Source organism: Heterocephalus glaber, unplaced genomic scaffold (genome assembly GCF_053883595.1).
Source record: "Heterocephalus glaber isolate CG9 unplaced genomic scaffold, H.glaber_assembly_v1.0 deba00001461, whole genome shotgun sequence".
Classification (NCBI taxonomy): Eukaryota; Metazoa; Chordata; class Mammalia; order Rodentia; family Bathyergidae; genus Heterocephalus; species Heterocephalus glaber.
The window spans coordinates 18,635,729-18,650,776 of NW_028258308.1; the positions used below are offsets into that span (position 1 = coordinate 18,635,729).

At 41.4% G+C, this 15,048-nt stretch overlaps 1 protein-coding gene across 1 annotated transcript; it reads left to right on the top strand.

The window, feature by feature from the left end:
* Nucleotides 1–237: 237 nt before the first annotated feature.
* On the top strand, nt 238–10,281 carry Slc25a4 (solute carrier family 25 member 4). Its single transcript, XM_004853012.3, has 4 exons — nt 238–6,438; nt 7,725–8,211; nt 8,783–8,923; nt 9,756–10,281. The coding sequence occupies exons 1-4, from the start codon at nt 6,328–6,330 to the stop codon at nt 9,911–9,913; spliced, it is 897 nt and encodes a 298-aa protein (XP_004853069.1). The 5' UTR covers nt 238–6,327; the 3' UTR covers nt 9,914–10,281.
* Nucleotides 10,282–15,048: the final 4,767 nt, after the last annotated feature.

Consider the following 15,048-nt stretch of genomic DNA (forward strand, 5'->3'; position numbering starts at 1 on the left):
AGAAATGTAAGTAAATTGTAATTTCAGAGAAATTATAAAGAAAAATACCCTGAAGTCCCTTTGAAAACTCTCTCAGTTAAATCTGAATTTCCTTCTTTAAGGAAATTTAATGTTTTATGGAATGAGGAACAGCATAGAGTTTTAAAAATTCTGATATGACCTTATGATGTTGTCTTTTACAAATAAAAAAGATGCAATGACCGAAACAAATATGAGTCTACAAGTTCAGTTGTGCATGAGAACTTTATTTCTATTACATACTTCATCCTGCCAAGTGGCAGAAGCAATTTGTATCTCCTTTTCCTTTGTGCTTTTCAATGTATGGCATCTAAATTCCAGGGATTTCTTCATGCTGAGGACGGGAAAGGGAGGAGCATGTGGTCTGTTTACACTGGTGACAGCTGCCAGGTCTTTACTTGAGTCATTCTGGTCTTCAGTCATGGCTCCATTATGGTCACTTCTGACACTTTCCTTCCTTCCAGCCATGGGGCTTTTCAGGTCTGGTTGCTGCCTGGGAACTTTCCTGTCCTTGGATAACAAGGGTTACTCTGGTGCTCCCAAAAACACACTGCGGCATCCAAGGTCCTTCACACCAAGCAGGCTAAACTGCTGGTGCCTGGGATTTGCTCTCCTGCTCTCTTACCCTTGCTGGATTAACTCTGGGCTCTGATCTGTGTACTAAAACACCACCCAGCCAATTCTTCCCAGGCATGGTGCTGCCTCTGCGGGCTGAGGTACAATATGGGTCCTCATTTCTCAGGGATCCAGACCAACATCTTTTTTGCTTTTTCTCTCATCTTCTTCCCTTCTCTCCAGATTTGAGAAACTTTATGTAAACACTGGAAGGGAGAGTGGGCAGGAAGCTTTGGTTTCCCTTTGGTATTCTGCTATACTGTTTAGACTTGAAATTTTTAAAATCTTTTGGAAATAATAATCCTAAGAATAAACTACTTCCTTTGCTTTCTGAGTGTTTTTTCCCTGTGGCAGTGGCACAGAATTTCTAGCTGACTGTATGAGTAAAGTGGTCTGAGGCAAAAGGAAGCAAATGAGGATATTAAAAACTCTCAACATTAGAATAGCAAGGCTTTGCTCTTCGATAGTATGCATAATTAAAAATGGTTTCTCTTATAACATTTATTAAATTTTGGCTTTAATAATAACAGGAATAGAGTGTTTCTTAGTTTGAGTGATAGGATGTATGAAGCATGAAACACAAGGGAGGCCAGTTTAAAATATACTCAGAAAATCAATTAAGCCAATTCCAAGTGAGTGATGGCTTCATTCACAAAGGCTACATGTCAGCGAAACCAGAAGATGCCAATAGGGAAGGCAGATGGTTATGGACAGAAGACATTATTACACATGCAAAAATGAGCTTAACTGTGCCATAAAATATGAAATATGCATGGTGAAGTCTTAAAGTAAAGGGGTGCTAATATCAGAAATGAGAGAAGGGGAGTTGTGAAACATCTTAAGGAAGTGCAGAGTCTGCCTGTGTTATCAGGGATCAGCTGCATGAGCTGGAGAACACCTAGGCTTCCCAAACCCCAGCACCCAATGGCCAGCCTGATCCGACTTCCCCAGGAAGCAGAGAGCCTTTGAAAAGGAATCCATTCAGCAGTCTTTTCTATGATAACGGGTTTCCCAGCCACTACCCCACACTCATCTCTTCCTTTAAAGACTAAGCCCCCAAATCCTTCTAAGACATTTTGTTTTATACACATTTATCAAGTGTTTAAAAAAATACAAGTTCTGACTGAGGAATTATATTAAAGGCATCCACCCTGAAGTATATCCAGACCCTCTGTGTGGACGCTGCTCACACGGCAGCGGGAGAGCTTTGCTGACAGCACAAGCAAGCACCTCTGCTCCTGGCAGGTGTGCTTCTCCAGGCAGCTACTTACTTTTCTGAGCTCTGTGTCACCAGCACCCTACAGAGCCTTTGGAGTCTAGAATAGGCACTCAATAATCCGTGTAGGAAGATGAAAATGAAAAAAAAAATGAACAAATTAGTTAGTTGTAAATAGTTTAGATCATTTCAATTCTGGAGAAGAGTAAGAAGAAAATGAATACCCAAGGGAATCGACCACTAACAAAATTTTCTAGAAGAAATAACTGGAGTTAAAAAAAAGACAAGTTGTAGTTTCATAATTTAGCTTGGGCTTGGCTGATGGTGGTTGAAGCAGATTGCATGAATATTCCTAATTGCTGAAGGTATGTGTATTGTGTGTTTCTGTTCATAAATACTTTATATAAAGCCATTGATTATAAAGAATTTGTTAATTGAGGTATTGTTCTAATTCATTAAGTGAACCCAAACAAGAATTGTCATAAAATATTTGTTTTGCTTTTCCAGAGCAATGCATCAATGTAAATGAGTCTACTAAATACTTTCCATTGACAGTCAACAAATCATATGTCGTCTTATACAATCAATAAATTTTGACCGTCTTTGCTTAATGCTGGAATGTACCATGCATTGCATTCCAATTCCTAACAGTGTTAGACGTGCACCTGCACACATCACCAGCATCAGCAAGTCCTTAAGTGTTCTGTGATTCTTGTGCCCTTTACTCTTTAGCAGCTCCCATTCCCTAGTCCCAGTTGGACAGACAAGAATAATTCCAGGAAAGCTTCCACTGAAACTCCCAAAGACAAGCTCAAACACCTATTTTTATTTCTCCAGAGCCCTGTTCCCCTGGCATCCAGGATATCATGATATATTTTTGTTGTTGTTGTTGTTGTTGTTGTACTGGGGATGCATGGTATATTTGAAAGCCCAGTTTCCTCTCAGCTCCACAAGGCCTTGTTCGTTCTCACTCTGGCAGAGAGCCACTGAGTACTGGGCTGGACAGGGAGACACATGTTCTGCCGCACCATTCTCTCCCCAGCCTGTGTAAGTGATACCTGCATCTTGTGATCACAGCCTCTCATGCTCCTGAGGGCATCTGAGGCCTCTCTTTTCTGAGAAAGTCCATGGAAAGGAAGAAAAGTACATGAGATTCTATGGAAAACCTCAAGTATTCCAGCTCAAACCCCTTTCTCTACATACCAGGACATTGGCAAGAAGTCAGGAAGAAATCTATATGTTCTACTCAGAAAATATCAAAAATTCTAATTGATAAAATTAAATATAACAAAGATGACACTGCTTCCAAAATTAATACGGTAATTCAATTAATATTCAATTTAATTTATCTGAAAAAATCTTCTGGTGGTGTTTAAATACTTGAACAACTTGACAGTAAAAATAAATCCAGACATACATGCAAAAACTTTATTTTTAAATGGTTGTACAATCACATCAATTTTTTAAAGAATGATGATCAATATGTCATAGCATAGAGATTCATTAATTAAGACTATTATAAAAACTTGATATATGATAAATTAGAGTTAGTAATATAAGACAAGTAATGAGTAGAACAAAATAATTACTTAAGAATTAGAGGAGATACCTGAGAATGGTATGGAGACATCTCTTTACCATATCTAATATAGTGTTAAATATTTTTTAAAATAACTGTTATGGTTTGTGTCTAGGTGTCCCCTGAAAGCCTCATGTGGTCAGAGGTGGGGCTTTTCAGAGGTGGCTGGATCTAGAGTGTGTGACACTGGGGTTGGTTCATGGTGCAATGCTAGGATCAAGGGTGCTAGGATTAAGGGTGTGAATGCTACCTGCCTTTAGTGATAAGATAAAATAAAATAAAATATAAGGGACAGAAAGAGCTGTGGTTTCCTTGATTCCTTGGCCACCTTCTCCCCACCATACTGTTTCTTCTCTGCAATGCCTATCTGCCATGTGCCACCTTGCCTTGGAGCCAGCAGATTATAGACTGAAACCTCTACAAACTGTGTGATAAATAAACCTTTCCTCCTGTAACTTTGAGTGTCAGTATTTTGTCTCAGCAACAAGAAAAGTAACTAAGACAATAACCAAAAGTATTTTTCTTCCCAAAGTGGAAGAAAATAGACTAATGTATCTATAAAGGCAAATAGACTAATATATCAATAAGAGAAATACAATAACATCAGAACATGAAGTATATCTTTATATCTGCATGTTCATATCTAAATAAATAACACCAATAGAACAATATAATAAAGATCAAAAGGAAAACAACAACATTTTTAAAAGGCTCAATGCATACTTACTGCCCCAAACACAGAATGCTGTTTTAACACAGATTAATACTCTGCTTTCATGCCATAGTGGTCAAGGAAGGTTAAAAGTTTACACAAAAGGACAAGCTTGCACAAATGGCACAAATAACTCAAAGATCTTTTTTTAAAAAATCACTGTTGGAGGAAGGACTGTGACAAACAAGGGCCTGTCTACACTCCTGGTGAGTCCGTATTTCTGAAGATCAATTTGTCTGTAAGTGGCAGGAGCTACAAAACTTCAGAAATCTTCAATCTAGCCATGCAATTTTAGGAATATACAAAAAGAAGAAAAGAGGAAAATAAAGTTCATATAGCTGCATTACTTTTCACAAAAAATAAGAAACAATTCTAATGTACAGTTAAAGGGAAATTGGTTTAGGTAACTTCTCAATATTAACAGGGTGGAATACAGTACACTATTATAACTGAAAATGCTTACCATGTGGATTTTTTGATCCGTTGAAATCTATATGTGAAGCTGCAATGGATAAAGCTCAACAAGGGACAAATATACTGAATGTAAGGTCACTGGAGATGAGCCAGGTTTCCTTTTTGTTGAATCCACAGAACCAGACTTAGTTCCTGGTACACGCTAAATGTTCAACAAGTGTTTGTTGAATGAATATATGTGATTTCAGTTTGACTATTCTTTTGTCTGCTCTGACCTATAGCAATTTTGTAATAGTTCTCAGCCTTTGTACTGCTCACCTTGATTTCCCAACTCCAGCTGGCCCCAGCCTGGCATGAACGCATCCTCCCCATGGTCCTGGAGTTCAACTCATGACCTCTACTCTACCTAAGTCTTTATGCCCTGACACCCAGCTGCAGCTCAATAAACACCTACCATGATACCTGCATTGCCAACAAGCATAAAAAATGCATGAGACTTGAGGAAAAAAATGAATGAACTTTGTCAAATGTACAATTGAACACTAGCAAATATGGGAAGAGAAATGGGTAGAGTTTAGAGTTAGAAACGAATTGCAATCATTCCAGGGGAAGGAAACAGTAGTATTTGAAAAACTGTATGGTTATTTGAATTGCCTTTTTAAAAAAAGAGGTAATACATTAATAGTAATAACATTAATATATTTTTTAAAATTAATTGCGATCAATTTCCTGGGACTACAAACTACATAGGTCTACTCAACCTCAGTTGCCTACTCAAAGAGACAAAGCCGAGGATTCGACCTTCTCGGGAAGCCTGACAGCTTTGACCCTCAAGAGGTCAGCTGACAGAACACTGTGCCCAGAGTGTGTACTGAGATTGCAAGAGCAGAGTGGTACCTTAAGCCCTGCAGGGGCTTACAGAGGCAGAGTCTCCCGAGCTCTGAAATGTAAGGAGCGTAGTATTGCACACATTGTGACCCGCTGACCTAAGAGAAAAGCGAAACACACACACGCGCGTGCGCGCTCACACACAGAGCCCCCTGCATCTGGCCTTTCTGGTGGCACTGAGTGCCCAGCAGAATGAATGATTAAATGATTGAATGAAAAGAACTGGGAAGAAGAGGTTGCCAGATTATATGAAGCAATCACAGCATCAAGTGACCTCTGTACCTATTTAGAAAGATCGTAATTTGTTTGCGAGAGCGCACAGCTAAGAGACCCAAATCCAGGCAGTGAACTCTGGTATAGGACGCCGTTATAAGGAAAACGAAATCCCTTGGGCAGGAGCGGGTCGCACAGTGCAGGCCCGAGGTTAAAACAAACCCTGCTCCAGGCAGCGGTCCCGGGTCTGTCCCCAGGCTAAGTCCTCCGTGCTATAAATACAGCGGCCCACATGCTGCAGTGACATGGTGTTCCCTCTGGACGCTAGGACAGATAACATGAATTTGCCCTTTAAATGTCCCAAGCTGAAGGTACAGCCCCCAACTCACCCCTACCTCCCGGAAGCGCCTTCGCCCCCAATGCCCTCTGCAAAGGAGGGGACGCAGAAGGGGTGTCCAAGCACCTGCCCAGCCAATGCGCACCGCGCGTGCCGGCCCGGGGGCTCTGCTCCTCTCGCGAGACCCTGGACGGGGGATATAAGGAGGGCTGCGGGCGAAGCGAGCGGCTCCTTCGCGTCGCGCAGGGTCGAAGACGGGGTGCGGGTTCCTGGCCGGGGCGTAGGCTAGAGCGAGAGCGCGGCTCCTTGCAGGCTGTGTGCGCCCGGCTGTCATCATGAGCGACCAGGCTTTAAGCTTCCTAAAGGACTTCCTGGCAGGTGGCATCGCCGCCGCCGTCTCCAAGACTGCGGTCGCCCCCATAGAGAGAGTCAAGCTGCTCCTGCAGGTGAGGACGGCGAGCCTGCGCGGGCGCGGGCGCGGGCGCAGCGGGCGGGGTGCGGGCCCGGGGCGCCGGGTGTCAGCGGAAGCCTCTGCGTCTCTGCGTCGCGGGGCGCGGGCACCGCAACAAATCCGTGCTAGGCCCCAGGCCCGGGCGTCTTGTCTGCGCGAAGGGGAAGGTGCCCTCTGCGTAGCCAGATCCAGCGTCAGTAGCAGATTCCTGGTGTCGGGTGGCGCCCAGCGTTCGGGTGTCTATATATGGAAACCCCACCCGGAGTCACTTTGGAGCAGGCCAGCTCCTGAGCCTGGGACAGAACTGGAGCTCCACTCCAGGCCTCCTGGACCAGCCTCACCTTTTGATTTTCAATGTCCCTGGCACCTTCTTATCCGCACTTACCTTTTACAGTTAAAAAAAATTAATCATTATTACTGTGTCCCCATGCACGGTCCTGTGACGGACATAGGCATTACTTCATTCATCCTTATAATTATCTCTGCAAGATAAAAAGTGCCATCCACTTTACAGATGAAGAAACTTAAGTTTTGAGAGATTAAGAAACGATTTTCAGAATTAACTCAGATCCCTGAACTCAGCCTGTCCTCAAATCTTTTTCTCCCTGCCTGGTCTCCGAAGGGTTTATAATCATTGTCCTGTCTATTCTGTTTATCTTCCTCTGCCCAAAAGGCATGTAGAGTACCCCAACTTGGGAGTCAAAATTAGCAGCCAGAAAAAAAAATGGTCACAACAGCAACAGATCCCTTAATAATTAGTTACTTGGGTAATCTACTTGAAAATTTTCAGGCTCTGATGCTCAGTGGATTTATTTTCTTTCCTGTTACAATATCTACTACCCTGAGATCTCCTGCAAGGAGACTGGAGTGACACTGAGGAATTGTCCTCTTTCTCCTCACCATATCTGTTAAGTCAGGAGCCCTTTGGGGCAGGGATCTTTATTTCTATCTCCCAGTGAACCTGAAGGAAAAACGAAATGAGTAAATGATTACCTTTACACAATTAAATTACTTTTTCAGTTTATTTGGTTGAAATTTTTCCTCAAATGCCCTACGGCAAATTGGAGTTTTTGGCTGGTTGTCCAAGTAACAACACACATTTCTTCACTGTCTGATTTCCTGATACATTTTTCAAAAGGAAATTGAGGGTCTCTCCTGCCTCTCCTGAGGGGGAAGGAGTGAAAAAGGGGGATTGAGGAAATGCAAACCTTTTTCTCCTGTCATCTTCTCGCATCTCTATCCTGTTTGTCCTTTGTTACCCACCCCTTCATCTTCCCCCAGGTCCAGCATGCCAGCAAACAGATCACTGCTGAGAAACAGTACAAAGGGATCATTGATTGCGTGGTGAGAATCCCCAAGGAGCAGGGCTTTCTCTCCTTCTGGAGGGGTAACCTGGCCAACGTGATCCGTTACTTCCCCACCCAAGCTCTCAATTTCGCCTTCAAGGACAAGTACAAGCAGATCTTCCTGGGGGGTGTGGATCGGCATAAGCAGTTCTGGCGGTACTTTGCTGGTAACCTGGCTTCCGGTGGGGCAGCTGGGGCCACGTCTCTCTGCTTTGTCTACCCGCTGGACTTTGCTAGGACCAGGTTGGCTGCCGATGTGGGCAAGGGTGCAGACCAGCGTGAGTTCACTGGTCTAGGCAACTGTATCACCAAGATCTTCAAATCTGACGGCCTGAGGGGTCTCTACCAGGGTTTCAACGTCTCTGTCCAGGGCATCATTATCTACAGGGCTGCCTACTTCGGAGTCTATGACACTGCCAAGGGTGAGAGAGGGGGCAACCAGGGGCAACCAGGGGCAAGGGGGGGGGCGGGGAGGAGGAGGAGGAGGAGGAGGAGGAGGGTGTGTGGAGAGAGGATCCTACAGGATCTATAACTCACAAAGGACTTTACATTGATTAATCATCTTCTTTTCTAGTCTCTGGGCTAAACTGAGGATTCTGAATGAGGTGATGTGTTAGGGATAAATTATTAGCCAAAGGATTCTCCATATCCTCTACTGAGATAAACTCTGGCCTTGAGTAAATCATAGAGGAAGAAGGGGAGCCTAACTCCCTCCTGACACAGCTGAATCAGTTACCCTGTTTAACTTGGTTGCTCCAAGTTTAACTTCACCTTCAATGTGCAGGACTCTGACTTCCATGAGTCCACAGAAGGCAGTGGCCAACTTTTGCTGGGTTCAGGGTTGTCTGTGAAGAATCCTCACAAGGCGTGGTTCTTCCAGAAGGGTGAACATGGGATTGGAGATGCAGTAGCCTCCTCCCCAACACCTGCTTTTGACCATGCTGCTGAGAGCAGTCACCTCATGGCCACTTGGCTTCTTGACTCTGCCCACAGGGATGTTGCCGGACCCCAAGAATGTGCACATTATTGTGAGCTGGATGATTGCCCAGACTGTGACGGCGGTGGCAGGGCTGGTGTCCTACCCCTTTGACACTGTTCGCCGTAGGATGATGATGCAGTCTGGACGGAAAGGGGGTAAGCATGGGCTCCACTGATTTCAAATTATTTTTTGCCCGCAGAGAACACTATTAGTTCTTCTCTGTTTTCATTATCCTAAATTAATTAGCAAAATTATGTGGTAAGAACTTAGGGACGAAAGACTAATTGCTCCTAACAGTCTCAATTATTCCTTTAGAGAAAATATTTTTTTCATTAAAGAGGTAAGATATCAAAAATGAGATACTTAAAAGGCAAACCTAACTAGAACACTTAGACCTTTCCTTAGAGCCCAAGTGCAGAAACAAGGGAAAAGAAGTAATCAGCTAGTTTATTTAAAAAGAATTCTTGCTTCCCTTGTTTCAAGCTTAGTGAGAGGCTGTTTTAGCTGGGTGAGAGCAATCTGTTCTGATAGAAACATTTTTGCTTCATAGTTGAAACATATGAAATTGTCATTTTTAAAGCAAAATACAAATGTTAGCAGTCTCATGTGGTTCAACCTAATAGTTTTAGCCCTTAATTGTAATTGTATAATCTTGGGCAATATAATGTGAGACTAGGCCCAGTTCTCTCATCCATAAAAAAGGCAACCATGAAGTGTAATACTCTTGCTTTAGTTTGACAGCATGTGAATTGGTTGGTTAATTGCCCAGGTTCTTCATTGATCTTGAGTTAGAGTAGAAATGATGGGAGACCCAGCCTAAGTTACGCAGAGGAGGAGAATGTCTACTGGAATGTTGCATAGGGCTGGGGCTTAATGGCCAAGTGACCTTACTTTATAAAACTAGTAACACTGCATTCAAGTGTCTTTCAGAGGAAAAGTCTATTTCCTCCAGATTTATGGAGCCCTGACCCACGTTTGTCTCCACAGCTGATATTATGTACACGGGGACAATTGACTGCTGGAGGAAGATTGCAAAAGATGAAGGAGCCAAGGCTTTCTTCAAAGGTGCCTGGTCCAATGTATTGAGAGGCATGGGTGGTGCATTTGTATTGGTATTGTATGATGAGATCAAAAAATATGTCTAATGTAATTAAAACTCAAGTTCACACAGTGAACTTGGTCTACAATTTCACAGATCCATTGTGTGGTTTAATAGACTATTCCTGGAGAAATAGAAAAGCAGATCTGGTATAAAACCAGACCAAAAGGAATACCTCAGGAAAAAAAAAAAAAAGCCTCATCAAGTGTTCATTAAACCACAAATGTATTTTGTATTTATTTTACATTTAAATTCCCTCAGCAAACAGAAAATAACTTATAATAGTTGTACAATTAACTGAAGATCTGACAATGAAATAACAATGAGAATCATCAATAAAGATCACTCAATGCACGTTCTTTCTTATTGAACTCTTTGTTAACTCTGTATAGATTAAAAAAATAAGACCATAAATGCATGTTTTCTAGTATGACTCATTTATTAGTGACTAAGCTTCTATGTATCAGATACTATAATGAATATGAGAGTTGTTTTTCAAACTCAAGCAGTTCATACACTGTCCTTATCTTACCTCATATTGTTTTGTCATGGGCTCAAAAGTGGTAGCATGGAACATCCTCCTATAATTCCACCTTGTTTTATGCACTTTAATGCAGTTTTTAGGAATTCTGAGGTTGTGCTAAAAGGTTTGAATCACAATTTCAAGAATGTTGCATGCTTAGGAAGTGCTCTATTTTAGTCCCTTAGGAAATTGTGATCCCTAGAGTTATGACAGAATTCATTGAAAATCAGTTACTTAGTTGGCCAGCATAACAAAGTACCATAGACTGGATGGCTGATAAACAACAGAAATATTTCTCACAGTGCTGAAACCTGGAAGTCTGAGATCAAGGTGCCACTATGATTGGGTTTTGGTAAAGTCTTCTGACTTCTGTTAACTGTACGTGGTGGAAAGAGCTCTCTAGGGTGCCTTTTAAAAGGGCTCTAATGCCATTGATGAGGGTGCCACCTTTTTTATATGATCACCTCATAAAAGCCCCATCTAATGCCATCACCTTCGAGGTTAGGGTTTCACCACAGGAATTTTTGGAGGAGTATAAACATTTCAGTCCATTACGTCAGTTGTCAAGCTAGTATTTAATACCTGTTGGGCTCTGTGAAAGAAATGAAAAGACAACTTGCTCTGAAAGATGCTTAAGTAGGGAAAAAGGTAAAATGACAGTTAAATAATGTTTGATGCAATAAATATTGGTTGAGAAGTAGGGGTGGTAAGACCGAGAAAGGAATGATGAGGAACTTTGAAAAAAAGTAACTAGATTTAGGTACATGGATATAAAAAGTATCTGTTGGTGACTTTGACATTTTATCAAGACTTAGAGAAAAGGTCAGTTTAGAATTGACTCTCACATTTGTAAGCAAGAGAAAATTAATTAAAATCTCAAGTGGAAAATTGAGTACATCTGAACCAGGAAAAAAGCAAGCAGTATCATCTTGGTTTGTGATGGATCAGGAGGCATCAAGTCCCAGTATCCTAGGCAAAGCTGGAAAGGCAGGCTGATGGATACTTTTTCTGTGTTCTGACACAGGTGTTTTGGGAGGTGTGGAAGTTAAAACTTCCACCTACTCACTCTTGCTTCCTAGTAAGAAAGTGGCTGCCGTGCTTTTAGCATAATTACCAAGGGCTGGGGTCTATCATATCCAAAGGTACATCTAACCTGACTTAGATACCTAGGCTGATCGAATAGACCACAAGAGCTAAAAAAAGAAGGTATTTGTCATTCCTGCCTTCTCAAGGCCTGGCCCTGTGAGAAGTTTCTCAGATGTATTGCTTTTTGTTCCAGAAAGATGTGAATGATCCAAATTCTATTGTTGATAGAGACAAAATAAAGGCAGAGCAGATTTCGAAGTGTCAGCCTTTCTAGTAGTTTCAATCCTAAGGGTTAAGGAGGACAGGCAATGAGATGCAGCTGAAAACTGACAGCAATGAATAAAAACAGGGCATTCCAGCCCAAGAACCACAGTGTTTGCTAATATAACTGTCCTCCCTGGCACACAGTGGGGAGGAGGGAAGAGGAAGTGACATATGCTAATAGTTAACATTAGCTACATTATGCCCATGGCCCAGATATTGGCCTCCCCTCCTACCAAAGTTACCTCTAATGCGCTTTGCCTCAAGAGTCCTGCTGGGTTAGTGCCACTACGACTACCTCATTCACTAGGAATCCCTAGAACTCTCCCTTCTGATCCAAGGCCGTGATCTTACAAGGAGACACAAGCACTACTTCCCTTTTTTGTCCCGTCTTGCTAACATCACTGTGCAAAGCTGTGTCACACTTGAAGGTCTGGGAAGATAAAGGGGGTTCGTGTTAAAGTGTGTCGGACCCTCAGGTTCCCCTTCTTTAGGAATTTCTCATTAGCCCTTTCTCCTCCAATGCACTCTCCCTAAATGCATTCTCCTCTTACCACCCCTAACCATTTTTATGTATTTTCTCCCATAAAGCCTCACCCATAGGCATCTTCTATCTTTCAGGCAGCTTATATTTTATGTGTATTAAAAATAATTATGGAGGGGGCCAAGGATTTAGCTCAGTAGTTCCACCACCTGCTTTGCAAGCACAAGGTCCTGAGTTCAATCCCTGGTACAAAAAAAAAAAAATTACAGAGTATGACCATCATGAGCCCATGATGGTTGTAATTAGACATTAAAAAAAAGCTTGCCTTGATTCTTTGAGCTGAAATTGCAATTAACTGGATGACTGCTGCGATTCTATTTTACTTTGTAAAATATGTAGTGTAACTTGTGTTGGGTTATTTACTATTCACTCATGATATGCAAGACTAGGAGCGGAAAGCTCCACAAGGACAGCTTCTCTTTTGTGGCTGTATGCCTAAAGAGCACCTCGGACATAGAAGGTGTTTAATAAGTATTTGCAGAATGCAAAATGGATAAGAAGGTGGAAAGTGCAGCTACAAAGAGCAGAGGAGCTTGAGATATGTAGGAAAAAGCAAGTCTTCCAGTTTAGGTGCAATCTTGAACATAACAGATTTCTGTGGGTGCTGGGACAAGCCTGTTTGGGTTATATAATGTAACTGATAAAAATTTATGGCTGCCTTACATTCAAATTTCAAGTCCTTAAATAAAATCTTATAAAGTCTACCATGCTACGAATTTTTTTACTTACTTTCCTGCTCCTACTGAATATCAGAGATGTTATCAACCCATGAAGTATAATTTAGTCTTTATCATGCATGGACTTCACATCTGCAAATTGGTCTTACTGCTAACATTTATTTATTACCCATTTGTGATCATTCTCAGACTGCACAAAGATGTGCATGTTCCTGGCTGAAGTGGAAAGAGGAGACACTCCGGTCTTAGCTCTCATACTGCGAACAAGTGCCCTTTTCACAGTATATCTATAAAGTGACAACTTTTTTTTTTGCTTTAGTTTATTAGATTTTAGATATACGTAACGATCACATTCATCATAATTTGTACCTGTTTATATATCTTCATTCTTTTTTCCCCATCCCCTTCCCATTCCTTCAACCCCTCTTCCCCTCATTTACAAAAGCTTTCTTTCCATTTTTTTCTTTTCTCCCCTTCCTTTCCTCCTCTCTACTCCCTAGTTCCTCTTCTCATATGAACATTTTCTTCCTATTTCACAGTATCTATTATACATTTTGGTCCTTACACTTTCAGTTTCTCACACTAACAAACTAATATTTACACATCTGTGAGGAATTTATTTCACTTAAGACTATGGTCTTAAAAGTGCATCTATTTACCTAGAAATGTTTCAAGTTTAAACCACATCTTCTTTATCCATTTATCTGTTGATGGGCCTTTGGGCTGCTTCCAAGATTTAGCTATTACAACTTTTGCACTGTTTTTCTTTCTGTGGTAATTTTGTTGTTTAAGATGGCCCCAAGCATGGAACTGAAGTGCTGTCTAGGATTCCTAAGATCAAGAAAGCTAAGATCTGCCTTGTGGGGAAAATATGTGTTAGAAAAGCTTTCTTGAATTCAATGTCTTTAAATAGAAACACATAAAAATAAGGATTATGGGGCAGGGGATTTAGCTCAGTGGCACCGAGCCTGCCTCGCAAGTGCAAGGTCCCGAGTTCAATCCCTGGTACAAAAAACAAAACAAAACAAACAAACTATATATATATACAGAAAAAATAAGGATTATAACCAAAGATTAAAACTAGACCTTTATCTCTCACTGTGCACTAAACTAAAATCAAAATGGATCAAAGATCTAAACATTAAAACAGAAACACTAAACTGACTGGAAGAGAGGTTAGGTAGAACCCTTGAAGACATTGGTGTAGAAAAAGTCTTTATGAACAATACCTAAGTTGCATGTGAACTAGCACAAAGAATTAACAACTGGGATCTCATCTTCTTGAAAAGCTTCTGCACAGCAAGAGAAACCACCAACAGAGTGAAGAGACAACCCACAATGTGGGAAAAAATTACCAGCTGTTGCCCAAACAAAGGTCTACTATCTAGAATATATAAATAACAAAAAATCAAACCTCCCAAATTTAAAAGATCCAATCCAAAAATGGGCATCTAAAATAAACAGACATTGGGCCGGCAATTTAGTTCAGTGGTTGGGTGCCTGCCTCAGAAGCACAAGGTCCCGCGTTCAATCCCCAGTACTAAAAAAAAAACCAGACATTTCTCAAAGAAGTAAAAATAGCAAATAAACATATGAAAAAATGTTCAACATCATGGTCATTTAAGAGATGCAAATGAATATAATAGCGAGATTCCACCTCACCCCAGAAAGAATGGCTGCTATCACGAAATCAACCAATAACAAATGCTGGCGGGGGTGTGGGGAGAAAGGAACCCTTCTTTATTGTTGGTGGGAGTGCAGACTGGTGCAACCACTGTGTAAATCAGTATGGAGATACCTCAAAGAACTAGGATTAGAGATCCATTTGACCCAGCTATTCCCCTGCTGGGTATCTTCCCAAAAGAATTAAAAGCATCATGCCACAGTGATACATATGCACCCATGTTTATAGTGGCACAGTTTGTAATAGCTAAATCTTGCAAACAGCCCAAATGCCCATCAGCTGGCGACTGGATAAAGATGTGGGTTTTTTTAATAAAACGGAGTACTCCTCAGCCATAAAGAATGAGAAACTCGAGACATTTATAGCTAAATGGATGCACACTGACACTATACTCTTAAGTGAAATA